At 45.8% G+C, this 13,189-nt stretch overlaps 1 protein-coding gene across 1 annotated transcript in view; it reads right to left on the reverse strand.

Annotated features, from left to right (window-relative positions):
* The window catches only part of CECR2 (CECR2 histone acetyl-lysine reader), a 48,859-nt gene that overhangs the window by 16,697 nt on the left and 18,973 nt on the right, over positions 1 to 13,189 (reverse strand). The window contains exons 3-8 of the mRNA XM_085324121.1: positions 9,109 to 9,292; positions 7,945 to 8,084; positions 7,295 to 7,399; positions 6,619 to 6,668; positions 4,017 to 4,186; positions 3,195 to 3,272 (exon numbers count right to left, since the gene is read on the reverse strand). Coding sequence (XP_085180247.1) covers positions 3,195 to 3,272; positions 4,017 to 4,186; positions 6,619 to 6,668; positions 7,295 to 7,399; positions 7,945 to 8,084; positions 9,109 to 9,292 — 727 coding nt within the window. The remainder of the gene's footprint in view (positions 1 to 3,194; positions 3,273 to 4,016; positions 4,187 to 6,618; positions 6,669 to 7,294; positions 7,400 to 7,944; positions 8,085 to 9,108; positions 9,293 to 13,189) is intronic.

Raw genomic sequence — 13,189 nt, forward strand, 5'->3', positions numbered from 1 at the left:
GGTCACCATAAATTCTCATCTTCTTCAGTCAAATTCCAGCGTTTACGGGCTTCCTCAGACACTTAAACAAAACTCCTGTGTTCATGTAATTAGGTTAAATGTTTCCTTATAAAGCAATCCTTCCAGTTCTCTAATCATTCTAGTTGCCTTTCTCATCTTGCCTCCAACTGATTAATATCCAAATACCAGGATCCTAGGACTGAAAAATAGTATGCCAAGTGCAAGAGGTCAAGACCTTAGAGAACTGGATTCTACATTTTTGTTTTTGATTCCTTCAATATCCCTTTCTCATTTTGCTCAACCATCCATCCTACTTTCTACTCATGTACTCCAAACACCATCCTTTCATGTCTGACACTGACCATCAGGCAGTTTCACCCAACTTTATTGTCCAACCTTTAAATTACAATAGGAACCAAAGTCAAGTTCTGCAGCAAGCAGGAAGAAGAAAAGGTAAGCAGGAAGAAGAAAAGGYAAGCAGGAATCAGCCATCAGAAGTTAGCATGTCACAGATTTTATTTACGATGTGACCATCAGCCTTTCACTTCTCCAGGCAGTAGATCTAAGCCAAACTGTGGTGCCATACTGTTTTCTGCAAATGTTGGTGCACTGGTAAAACCTTCTTTTTTTTTTGGATTTATATAGCTTCCACCACTCACATCCTACAGAAATGTGAACACAACATCCAAGTGGCAGTGCTCACTCCAGAACCCCTCCAAGCCTGCAGAGTGCATTGAGCACCCTACGCAGAAATAGCATAATAGAGGACCCAGGATGYGTCCTAGATCAACTCACCACAAATACGGCAGTGACAGAACAACATGACACATTTAAAGTAAAGGAGAGACAGTCATCCTAGCAGATCTAACAAGAGAAAAMCATAAACCACAAGCCCAGTGTATGCACATGACACAACCGCATTTGCTCCCTGTAGCACTCGCAGGGCAGGGGCAGTGCTGGGATGACTCTTCAAGACACTCAAGATGCAGAAACGGCCTGATCTGCAGAGGCACCTAGTACCTCGTGCCCCCCTGAAGCCCACTGGGGCTGGGGGTGCTCATCTCAGGGTTAAAAAACAAAAGCAACAAAACTAAGTAAAATCAGACAGCTCCTAAATGTGCTGGAAGCAGACACCTACTAGAATGACAAAAGCAAAAAGCCAGCACAAGTAAAACTCCCTTCCTGAGTCAAGAGCTGGCAAAAGGACTTTTCTCCAGCTTCTCCCCACTGGCACAGAAGAAACCCCCTTGCATCTGCAACATCACCATCTCCTTCCCTCCGCCAGAGAGCACTCCAGGACACAACATTGCTGCCTTCCCCTAGACCCTAAAAGGGCCAAATTTCTCCTTTTGCTTTGCTCTTTAGACACCAGGTATCAAACTTCACAAGCAGACGGGGTGGGCACTCTGCCCCCACCAGCATGCACCCCCAGCCCCTTGCCCTYCAAGCCTTCCCCATTCCAGTTTCCTCAGCGCTGCCCTAATGAGGGTGCTGCTTAGGCAGCTCTTTAATGAGGAGCTAATCTGAACCACCTGTTGAGAAATCCCTCACAGTATTAGAAGCCTATGGAGCAGTTACATCTTGGACTGAAGCAGCATTGGACATACAGAGTTGGCAGGAAGGGGTCACTCCTGCACCAGACCAAGTTTTTTTTTTTTCCCTGAAACTCGTCTACTGCTCACTCAGCAAACAGGCCATCAGACATGCTGGCACCTTCTCTGACTCCCCTGTGGCACTTTGACTGCCGTGTCCTGCTGGGTAGCCAGTGTGCGCATCCAGAGATTTGCCGCCCTCCTGCTTGCTGGCACCCCACAACACGTTTGCTGGAAATGTTTCACCAGCCCACAGGCAGCAATTAGCAGCCCTCTGCCACAGCAGACCTGGAGCACCTGCGGTACTGATTAGCATCATTCAGGCTCCATGTGTTTCCCACTCCCCTCCTCCTCAGGGACTTCTGCTGCCTGCGAACAAACATGTGTGCCCTCACCTCCTGGATGGTGGGCTTTGCAGAGAGCAGCTCTGGCCCCACACTGACCATTGCTGGGGTCTTATTTTCCTCTCTGTAGGCTTTTATCTGCACCGTGATGAGAGGCTCTTCCTTCCTTTTATTTACCTATTCTAAGTAATTATATTTATCGTGGGGAACTGCACTTTCTCCTTTGTTTTGCAGGAACCTCTGACCCTGGCTCACATGGGATATTCCCTGCAGTTTAATTTTCCAGGGTTTGGCAGCATTCTGGGACAAAGCACCAGCTAACTATGTTTTCATTACACCTACAGTGAGAGATTATGCCATGGCCATTTTTTTTTTCCTCCAAAGCTAACCCTGCATTGTCTGACCAATTTCTTTTGCTGGCAGTTGCCAGTTCAAAGACTCCCATCTCCACCGTACTATGCCCCTGGCTGTGCCAACATGACTGTTGGATGCTGTGTGGTGAACCGGACAAGAAGACTGATCTATGTTAAAAATAATGCCAACCAAAGGAAAAAGTTATATTTAACTCCAGTCATTTTCCCGGGTCTGGTTCACTGCACAGACCTGCCAGCCACAGTGCCGTTACACTGATGGGATAGAGAAGAAGWAGTGAGGGTGAAGAGGCAGGGAAGAAGCTGTTTTAGCTGGCAGTCCTGTTTTTTGATAGTATTTCTTTAGACAGTCTAAACTGTGCCTTCCATTCCCATCTGATTCCCTCCCAACTCCGTGCTGCATCAAGTCATTCTTCTCTCTCTCTCTCTCTCTCTCTCTCTCTCTCTCTCCATACTATCTACACCCTCATGTGTTTGCAGCCTCACGTTTTCCCCTTGGCTGAATTTCTGTCATTTCCCTTTGTAAGCCAGTTCCTTCTAGCCCTCTCATCCTTCTTCAACTTTTCTTTGAACTGCCTCAAATGTGCCAGCACTTTCATTAAAGTGGAATTCCCCAGACTGAGCACAGATTTCCATATGCAGCTGCACCAGAGTTTGCAGCAAGGCCTGTTACCTCCGCGATCCAGAGGGCAGCACCTCCCTGCTCGCCATAGAAACCYTGAGTGTCAGGCTGGATTTGACGGGCATTACCACCCATCTCTCTTTCAGCACAAGCACTTTCAAATGACTCCTTCCCACTGAATAGCGATGCTGTGGTTTATTTTTTCCCCCAGGAGGCATCTGCTCTCGCCTCCCTCCGTTGTCCTCCCCCTCACACCCCCCCTCACCTCCTGCTTGATTGGTTTGATGGGCTGATGGTCAGACATCCACCTGGGAGAAAACTCTGTCCGCTGCAGACGCTTCTCCTGAAACAGGGTTGAGAGTCGAGGGAAGGAAAAAGAGAGTGGATGAAATTAGGGCACATTGGTGATACTGGCGGAAGAAACTCTGAGGGCTAGAAGCGACCATGAAATCCCTAATAGCTTTACAAGGGTAGCAAACAAACAAACTGAACTCAATCCAAGAACGTCACGCTGCCTGCAGAGCCTGTTCATTGTACAAAGCCGTCTATCAGGAGGATACCATTCCAAATCTGTCCCCCCTTAAAATATTCATTTGACAGGCAATACCTCTACGAGTCTAAGAGCTCTGACTTACTGTCTCAAGCAGACTTAGCTAGGACAGCTGAAGCAGCAACTGCCCCTTCAGCAGAGCCAGCTGAGAAACTGCAGTTCAAGTGAAATCAGTAGCAGTTTGCATGGAAAAGCTAGGCTGTACACTGCAGCAGTTCAAGAACAGACAGAGATTTCCTGCTAGCAGAAAAGGGAGAAGAACACAGCCGAAGACAGTAACCCCTTCAGCCTTTCAACATACGCTGCCTTGCAATCATGAACCAGATCCTTACACATTGACTCAAGCCCTATCGCTCCATGATAGGGAGTCTTTCTCCCCATACATAATGCTTAACAGCCCCTGCATCCACGACACTTGCAGGCTGGAGTGAGGAGCAGGGTGGGGTGACAGCTGCCTGGATTCAGTGCTCCTGCAATCAGCAAACATCCATGCTCTTGAAATTGGTCAGAGGTAAACAGGATGCCATGTCTCCTCACCTTCTGCGCAATCATGTTGCAGATCTCCGGCAGGAAGTCTTCACTCAAAAGTTTGTAGAGTTGCCGCTCTCTAAGGGAAGTCCTCTCTCTGAAGCTTTCTGTGACCTGCCTCCACTCCTCTTCCGTCTGACACAGCAGCCACCATGTCCCCCGACCTGGCCCTTGGGACCCTTCAACAACACGAAAGGATGTTATCTCCATGAYAGTTAGGACTAAAAACTTTTCTCTATCCCTTCTCCTATCATTATGGCTTGGGAAAGAAAAAAGATACTACTAGTGGTCACTGTTAARGAGAACATGCTCAGTGAGGGAAAGCACTGTCAGTGTAAAGAAAACAAAAAAACTGCACTGCTGTAGACCCAAAGTTCTCTTGATTCATGGGAAGTTTTGTTACCTCTCCTAGTGACACTGAAAGAGATGCCAAGACACAGGGCAATTACATAGGCAAAAAATAACACTGGCACTTTGCAACACGTGGGCAGTATGACAYGCAACAGTAACCTTCCATCCCAGTTACGGCTTTCCATCACTTTACATGATCAAAGGGTACCAGAGAAAAGGATTTAATTTATTCCTTGTAATGGAGGCTGTCAGCCAAGGCAGAACATAGGGTAATGCAAATGTCTGATTATTTTAATCTGGCAGCAGAATAAAAACATTGAAAATAAATATTATTTTGAAATAAGCCAAATTTTTAGCACTGCAAACCTTTACTGTGGTGAATAAAACCTTCCATTCTACTCAAATAAAACATTTCATTTGCAGGCACTTGAAAGAAAAGAAGAGGAAGTGAAGGACTGGGTTCATCGGGCTGCCAGATGGGGGGGAAGTTCCAAAAGTTCACATCCCATCCCTGCTTGATTCAGAGTTGAATCTGAAGCAGATTTCCCACTCTGAGCATGTCTTAACTACCAAGACATTCTGAGCTGTTCCACTTTGTGTGAAATATTTGAATATTAATTGTGAAGGGAAGACTCTCCAGCRTGGTGGTTAGAACACCCACCTGGAAAGAGGGAATGTAGTTCTGGTTGCACAAATGTTTACACAGAGCGGAGAAAACTCATCAGTTGCAACTTGCACACTTTTGCCCCAGGACAATCTCTAAACAAAAGGGTTACAGCCCACGTTTGGGGAGGGGTAAGGTGCTGGTTCAAGTCCCTTCAAGCTGAGGGGTTCTCAGCTCCCTCAAAAAAAAAAGCATGCTAACCACTGGCTGCTGGAAAGAAAGAAAGAATCCCACACCCCATTGGCAGATGTCACGTAGCTTCTCACTGCATTTTTAAACAAATTTATTAYGAAAAAATAAAGAACCCCCCTCAAGCCCTCTCCTCTCTCAGCCCAAGCCTGGGCACTTTGTGGATTTGAGCTGCGGTAGCTCTGCCACRCAAGCTACTACTTTGCCTCAGTAAGATCGGAGAGCTTGCTGCCTCCCTCCAGCCACCTGCCCTCCGTCAGAAACTTCCAYGCAGCAGTAGTGACGCAGACCAAACATGTGCTAGCCCCAGGTCACAGGCTAGCGTATTAGCTTAACCCACCATCAGTTTCAGTTCAAGCTAATGTACTGGTCTGTTAACTGAGATGGTGGAGGACCAAAACCACATTTATTTCTGTCACCCCACCATGCTCATTTGGCAGAAGGAGCTATTGGAGCTAAATTTGTGTGAAGAGCGTACCTGCACACTGCCCTAGAATCTGCCTTCTTTTTCCTTTCCCTTGCCAGCTTCTTATGGCAAACTCATTTCAAAAGCAACCAGGACTATTGCCCTATTTTGTGCCACCAGAAGATTACTCCACTGAAGTGACACAGTTCACTAGAAAACAATGATCTGATAAAACCCACAGTATCTCATGTGTGTAGCTTCAGCTTTGCCTCCAAACTATGGAGCAGCAGCCAGGAAATCCGAAAACAAAGGAAGACGAGAAGGAGGCATGGGAAAGACAATGCCCCAGTTGCCTTTTATTGTGGAGGAATGGGCAGGCTGAGCCCATGACTTATGTGGAAGCCAAAGGATTCTCATGTATGACAAATGAGTACCAACCCCTCAGACTCAGTTTCACATTATGTTGCCAACTCTCTTTTTCTCCTTCCCTCATTAACCCTTAGGTGGATATCCTCAAGTCAGCGTCTACAGAGGATGGAGTCTAGCCACCCAACAGCTACTAGGAGAGAGAGGTGAGGAGAATCAAAAGCCTCTTCGCAATGTTGGCATCACTAATTCTACTCTCTCTTCCCAGTGCGTTTGGTACAAAGGAAAAAAAAGCTCCCACTGCAAACAGGGACCTGTATTCACCTCACTCCCAGAGAAGCAAAACTGATTCATTTCTATCCACTCTAGYGAGTAGGTGGGCCCCTAAGGCCTAGTGTAACCCAATACACTGCATTTCTTCATCCCAAACTAATCCATGATAAGATAGGAAGTATGTAGGTACCCAGGCTCCTAGCTGTACAGCAGCCTGTAATGCTAACCTCTCCTCCAAACTCAGCTGGAATCACTAAGAGAAAGACTCTCCCTTTCCTCAGAAGCCCACCTCTCTAGGCTTTGATAATTTAAGAGCTGTGTGAACTGATCATATCAACCCTGACCCCACAAAACCTCTTTACCATTTCTTATCTGTGTCTCATGGATTAGCAAGTTCTCTTCTGCCTTCTCCCTACCAAAAAGAAAGAGAAGGGTTGATATAATACATTACTTAACATCACTGAAATGCAGCCATTTCTGGGTAGAAGCACGGGGAACACAGAAATTATTTGGTGCATAGCAAAACCATAAGAAAATCAGTGTGCAGAACACACACATTCAATATATGTATCATAGCTTCATAACACTTTAAGAAGTGAATTATTTAGATTGGTGTTTGGCAAGGACTGTATTTCAATTCTTACGGGAAGTATCCCAAAATCTATACTGGCTCAAGGGGGCCAGGATTTTGGCTTCAAGTACTAAACAGTGAAAGCTTTCTTTATCAGGACCATATTCCCTAGCACTGCACAGAGGAACTGCATCAGAAGTCAGGCATCAGGAAGAGTGATACCCACTGTTTCACCAAACTTGGCTTCCAGCTCAGTCAGAATTTTCTTTGGAGAGTGATCAAAGCACCTTCCAAGTCTGAGCTTGCTTCATTTCAGAGATACATTGAAATTACGGCTGCATGAGATAGATATACTTTTTGGGGGAAGCCCCGAAGTACATTATATTATTAAAGGCAAGAAATATCAGAGAGACTTCCATCTGGGAACATGTGCATTCTACAACTATCGCAGAACAACCTTTCCATACCTCAGTAGATTTTCCTCCAGCAGTTTTTTTCGCTTTGGGGGTCGCCCTCGTCTCTTGCCTGTTTTYCCAGGAACATTTGGGGTGTTTGTCTGCCCCCCACATCCCCTGCAAAACAACAAAATCAACATGAAATATTTGCTGAGCAAGGGAACCTTGGCTAGCAGGAAAAGAGAAGGGTAGGGAAATTGAAACAGCTGCTAGGAACTAAACCAAAGGAGGGATTAAATCAGAGCAGCAACAGGATGAAGAGGGAGGGAGGGAGGGAGGGAGGAAGGGAAGGAGAAGCGGGATTCCCACTTGCTGGGAGCCTGATCTGGGAGCCGCCGGCACGGTGCAGGGCAGACAGCTAGGAATGTGGTGGGGCAGGCAACATCACTTCCACAGCAGGTTCTCGTGGTGCCACAAAGGCTGCAAACTGGCTCTAACACAATGCACAACACGGGGCAGCTAGCAGTCTGCTTGGCAACTCCAGTCTTGCCCTGCATCGACATAGCCCTCTCCCAGGCCCTCCCTTTGCAGCCACACGCTCCCCTCTGTGACAACAGCAGTCAGGCGGAGAGTCCCTTCCAGTCAGGCTGGCTGCACAGGCCCCCCCTTCTCCCCATGCACCCAGACACAGGGGAAGTGCAAGGACTCGAGGGGGCTGTTACCTGTCTGGAGCCAGTTCTCCATTGTTTTTTGCCTGCACCGGGTCCTCCTTGTACATCCGCGTGCCGTAGAAGTACCAGTACAGCGCACCGCTGCTGTCCTCGCCCAGCGGCTCCACGCGGAGGCTGTCGGCGTCCAAGCCCTGCATCCATGGGGAGCGCCCAGACAGACGGTGACAAGTTGAAAAGCAGCCACACTGTCACACAAGATGTGATGACACCCCTCCCTCCACAAACACCTCCCTCCCTCCCACCATGCCATAACAGCAGCACAGCTGCTCTTCCAGGCCGTTCTGGGAAAATGCGACTCCAGAGGGAAGACGACATTCGCTCTCTGCCCAGGGAGGGATTTAGATTGGCATCTCTAATTTGAATGGCCTCTCTCATTTTAACATTTCATCTTCGGTGCTCCTGACAGGGAAGGTCTAATTAGTGCTGGTGACAGTCATGCACAGCCTTGAGAAGTGCCCTGGAAACTCTCCCCACTGCTGCCACTCCCATTCCCCCAGCTCTCCCACTACACTTCAGCCCCATCCTTCCATCTCACAGTGCCCCTCAGCAACAGTCTCCGCTCCTACAGCACTGCCCTTACAGCTGGAGCATCTCCAAATTCAGTCTTCTCAAAAGTGTAGCCAATGAAGCCAATTTACTTAGTGACTTTTGTGTTAGAAACAAATCTACAGAGGACGAGAGTCCCAAGATCAGTCCAACACATTTGCCTTGGCTCTTCTGCAAGTGAGGGTGTAGGGGGGAGGAGAGGACAAACTGTCAAAGCTTGCTGCACTGGCACCAAGTACCGGGCCTTAAAACATGCTTTTCTGGGTGATGGGGGAAAGTGTCCTGGCTTATCAAAAGCACACCTCAAAACTCATGAGCAACCCACAACTCTTTGACTTCACAGAAAAAGCACAATGAGCTCTAGTCACCAACACATCAGAAAGCTATCAGGAAAAAAAGACAGAAAAGGGCCACCAAGATAAGCGCATTGCTGAAATGTCTCTGACCTGTGACCTAAACCCCACAATATCCTTGCATCATGCCCAACTGCACAAGGGAAACGGGACACTGACTTCCCTCCCTTCTGCCCTCCCCAGGAAGATTTCTTAATCCATCCAGCTCCCACAACTGCACCATCTCCTCCTTCCCCACTCCTACTGCCCAAAGCACCTTGAGGAGGTCAAAGACATCATCTGCATCGAGCCGGTAGTCGCAGAGACGGTGCAGGATCTCGACTCGGGTGCGCAGGGGCAGCTCCTGGAATGTGGATTCCCGCAGCGGGTTGGGTTTTCCTTCCTCCAGCTCCCAGCGGTAGTTGATGATGTCCTCCAGGTAGCTGTGAAATGTCTGTGATCTAGCCAAGAGAAAAAATCCCCCCACAGTCACTCTGGTTTTACCATGCCAGAAATACCTAACGTGACAGGGACAACATAAATAAATGCAACACAGAAATAGTTAACGCTTGAAGGAAAACTGTGCCTAGGACAGCTGCGGTTCACTCTCTCTCTGTTGTCGAGGTTTCCAAGCTCCCCTACCAGTACCATATTCTGGTTGCAACACTGTGGGATTTCACGTTACATACATGCAGCTTACAGCACTCTGTACTACTACTATTTTGCTTCAAGTTGAAAGAACAGGCTAAACATGATCTCATCCCACTCCATCCTCTTTTTATCACAGTGAGTAGTACCCCGTGCCATCACAGGCATCGACCCTCTATGACACTAAGATGCAATGCAGCAGACTAGTCTGATCCCATCTGCCTCCCTCCATTTCAATTGACTCTTATCTTCTCCAGCTTTCCATTTGCTTCTCACATCTGCCATTGCTAAGCCCTGCTCCTCCCTCTGCCTCTTGGGAAATTTTCTATGCACCAGGTCAGCAGCTCTGAAATTTTGGATAGCTGATCCTCTCTGCTGCTGTCTCCTTGCCTCTCATACTCCTGTCACCGCCCCCATCCTTCTCTCCCTCCAAGCTCAAAGCTGCTGCTACTTTTCTCCTACTTTGCCAACACTGTCTCTGGCAGGACATATGTGCAGCCCACCTTGGCAGACTGTAGCCTGGGCCCTGCTACACAGCAAGGCTCATTCCTAACACTAGTGTGCCTCACAAAGTGTTCAGCTCAGAGTGCACACTCCTCTCCAGACTCAAGGGCTCAGGCTGAACATCTCTTTAGCACTTCTGCTAAAATGTTTTTTTTTTTTTTGTTTTGTTTTGTTTGCTAACTAGGGCATAGTAAGCACCCATGCCTTTGCAACAAGTTCACCATCTAACCCAAGGAAACATATATGTTTCTTCTCCTTATCTGGTATTGATGAGTATTATAAATTGTCCCATCTGACATATCTTGGACCGCTGATGAAGCTTAAGATTAGAAGAACTCATATCTATATTTTAAGGAGAGCTTATTCTGATTGTTGAAAAATTCAGGGAAGGGAATAAAGAAGGTATGGTGAGACCATTTATCCCTAAAACCAAAACTTCTTAAGTAACTGTCCATATTGCTTGGACTCCTGAGACTTGCCAGTCTATGTCAACCTGCTAGAATTGTGTCCTGCGCACAGAAAAGGGGGAGCCTCGCTGTGCCCAGAATCCAGCCACTCTTACACATACAAGCCATCCATATGCCTGGAAGAACACCACTGGGTACACATTCCCACCATCCCTCAAATAGGCAGCTCAACTTGATACGTTTTTGGCGCAAACAGATTACTCTATATGATTAATGGAACTTTGCCAGCACTACAGTATTGCATGTGCCTGAGAAATTGCTAACTACTACAAAAGCTATTATTATTTTTTTTAATGAAGAGACAGAGGAGCATGATCTAACTGGAAGAAGATTCTTAAAAGTAAACGAGAAGTTAGCTATTAGACAGCAAGGCTTCAGACATTTGGTAAAGACTGGACAGTGACTGCAAGAACTGAGGAGCAGGATGACACACAATTTCTTCAAGCCCTATCCACCTGGATTTCCCTTCCTTCCTGAATGGAGGGGTATAGATGCTACTGCCTTGTAGATTACTCTCTATGAGCCAGTTTCTTTCTGCATATCAATGAAAGCTGACCTCTTAGAGCTAACTCCTCTCACCGGATGAGTTTTATTGGCCTCCCTATTCTATTTAACAACAGGTGCATGAATGCATGTGGATTTAGTGAATTCTGCAGCCTGCAAGCTTCGTTCTTTTCCATATGGCACAAGCAAAACATCAGCATTTCCAAATGTCAATGTTTTTCCCTACTGATATAAGCAAAACCACACGTAACTTGAAACAGTTCTTTACACCAAAAAYATTCAGTCAATACAATAAAGAAGGACAGTTTCATGAAATGATTCATGTTGTCTCAGGCACGAATTTTAGGGTAAAAACTACAGAAACTATCCTTTTATGAAGTATTGAATGCAGAGTCAACCTACCTTACATTTGTTGCCGTACATTTCTATAGTACGTACATTTCATTATATACCTCAAGACCCAACCCAACCCAACTTTCAGTGAGGACTTCGGCTTGTCAAAAAGCACAATACTAAGTATAAACTCTTTGTTTTTAGGAGTGCTATTTGATCACACAGTTTAAATATCAGATATTTACTACAGGTCACCAAATAGAAAAAAATAAAATAAAAAAAGATTTGACTAAAGCTTTTAGAACAGAAATAATGACCTAAGTCTCCTTCCCTGAAARCAGGCTTATGCCTGCATTGTTCTTCAAATGCTTCTTCCATCATGAAAGGTGACGGAGAGCATCCAATTCCAGTAGTACAAGTTCATCATTTTGAAACTCTGTCAGAGCTCAAGGTAGAAGATTATCTGATCAGGTCTGATATAGTGGCTCTGGTCATTTCTAGTAAAATTGACCAAATAAACACTTTTCCTAGGATCTTGGAAAACAGTGGTGACACGGGATACCAGAAAGAAGCAACAGAAGTTGCTTTATCAGCTCCTATTTTTCTGCCTAAAACTTCTTCTACAAAAAAGGGAAAGACATGCATCAGACAGATAGTCTTTCCACTTGTATAAGTTCACTTTTCTTGATCTTCCATTTTAGCTGCACCCCCTTAAAAGAATATCCACCCCACTGATCCAGGAAGCTTCTCAATTCCATAAGATCATCTGAAATCTTTGCCAATATAACTCACATTCCCTTTGTGGATTTGCTCTGTTGACTTAACCAATTTAGTTCAAGTCTGACGTTCACATAACACTAAAAATTTCTGCCATCCAGCTCAGTGTCCGATACATTACAAGCTCTGTTCTCAAAAGTACTTTGAGTTCCTACCCCATCAATTTTCAAAGGCAGCTACTGTGCATTTGTCGCTTTGAATAAGGATAGAAATGAGAACCAGAGATGGGAACCAGATGTCTCAAGGCATTTCCAATCACTCTCGATTCTATTCAATTTATATTTTCCCTCTTCAAGAGGGTTGGTCTCATTTTCCCAGACAAATATGAGGTCCCAGTCTTCAATCTGTCTGCCACACCTATGCTTAGTCTCCCTTGGCCTGTCTCAATTAAACTTTTCTTTGCAAAAAGTTTCTGAAACAGGCTGTCTTGATCACAGAATAATATCTGCAGGGAGCATTGCAACTTACAAAAACTCTAGCCTTTGAGTTCTTCCACAGACAAACCAGAAATGCTTGAAACCTATTATTTAGCGTTACCTATTAAATCCAAATCCAAGAATTGAAGAGACAGGGCCCAGGAGTGGAACAACCTGCATGCCTTCTTCAATTCAACAAACAGGATAGCGATATATCTGCAGGTGTGTTAAGTCCTACATAGTATGTGCTGCAGTTGAGAATCTCTGAAAACCCTTTTCTAGGTGAGAAGGTGGTAGGAGATTACCGAGATAATAAGATAGATATATTTCTTCTGATGTTCTCAGCATCACCGACACTCAACTGACAGAAGCAATGGTAAGTCAGCAAAGCTTCTTCTCTACAAATTCAGATATTCAGCAGCTGGAATAGATTCATACTTGGATACATTCTGTTTCAGAGCATGTATCCAATGGAAAATCCCTTTTCCTGTCATCTTGTACCACTAACAGCAAGGGTCATGTCTGTTTAGTTTCTGAATTTAAGAAGGACTAGGTGTCTTCAGAAGAGCTTTTTCACATTGAATTAGTAATCACTTGATCCAGAGGAGAAATCAAGAGAGTTCTCAGTGTCCTCCCTGGAAGCAAATTGGGGCTCCTGGTAACAATTAAAAAAAGCATTTGGGACCATGGGCCATAATGACTGTCATCG

The sequence above is a fragment of the Rhea americana genome, unplaced genomic scaffold (genome assembly GCF_003343005.1).
Source record: "Rhea americana isolate MKP2758 unplaced genomic scaffold, rheAme1 scaffold_9, whole genome shotgun sequence".
Lineage (NCBI taxonomy): Eukaryota > Metazoa > Chordata > Aves > Rheiformes > Rheidae > Rhea > Rhea americana.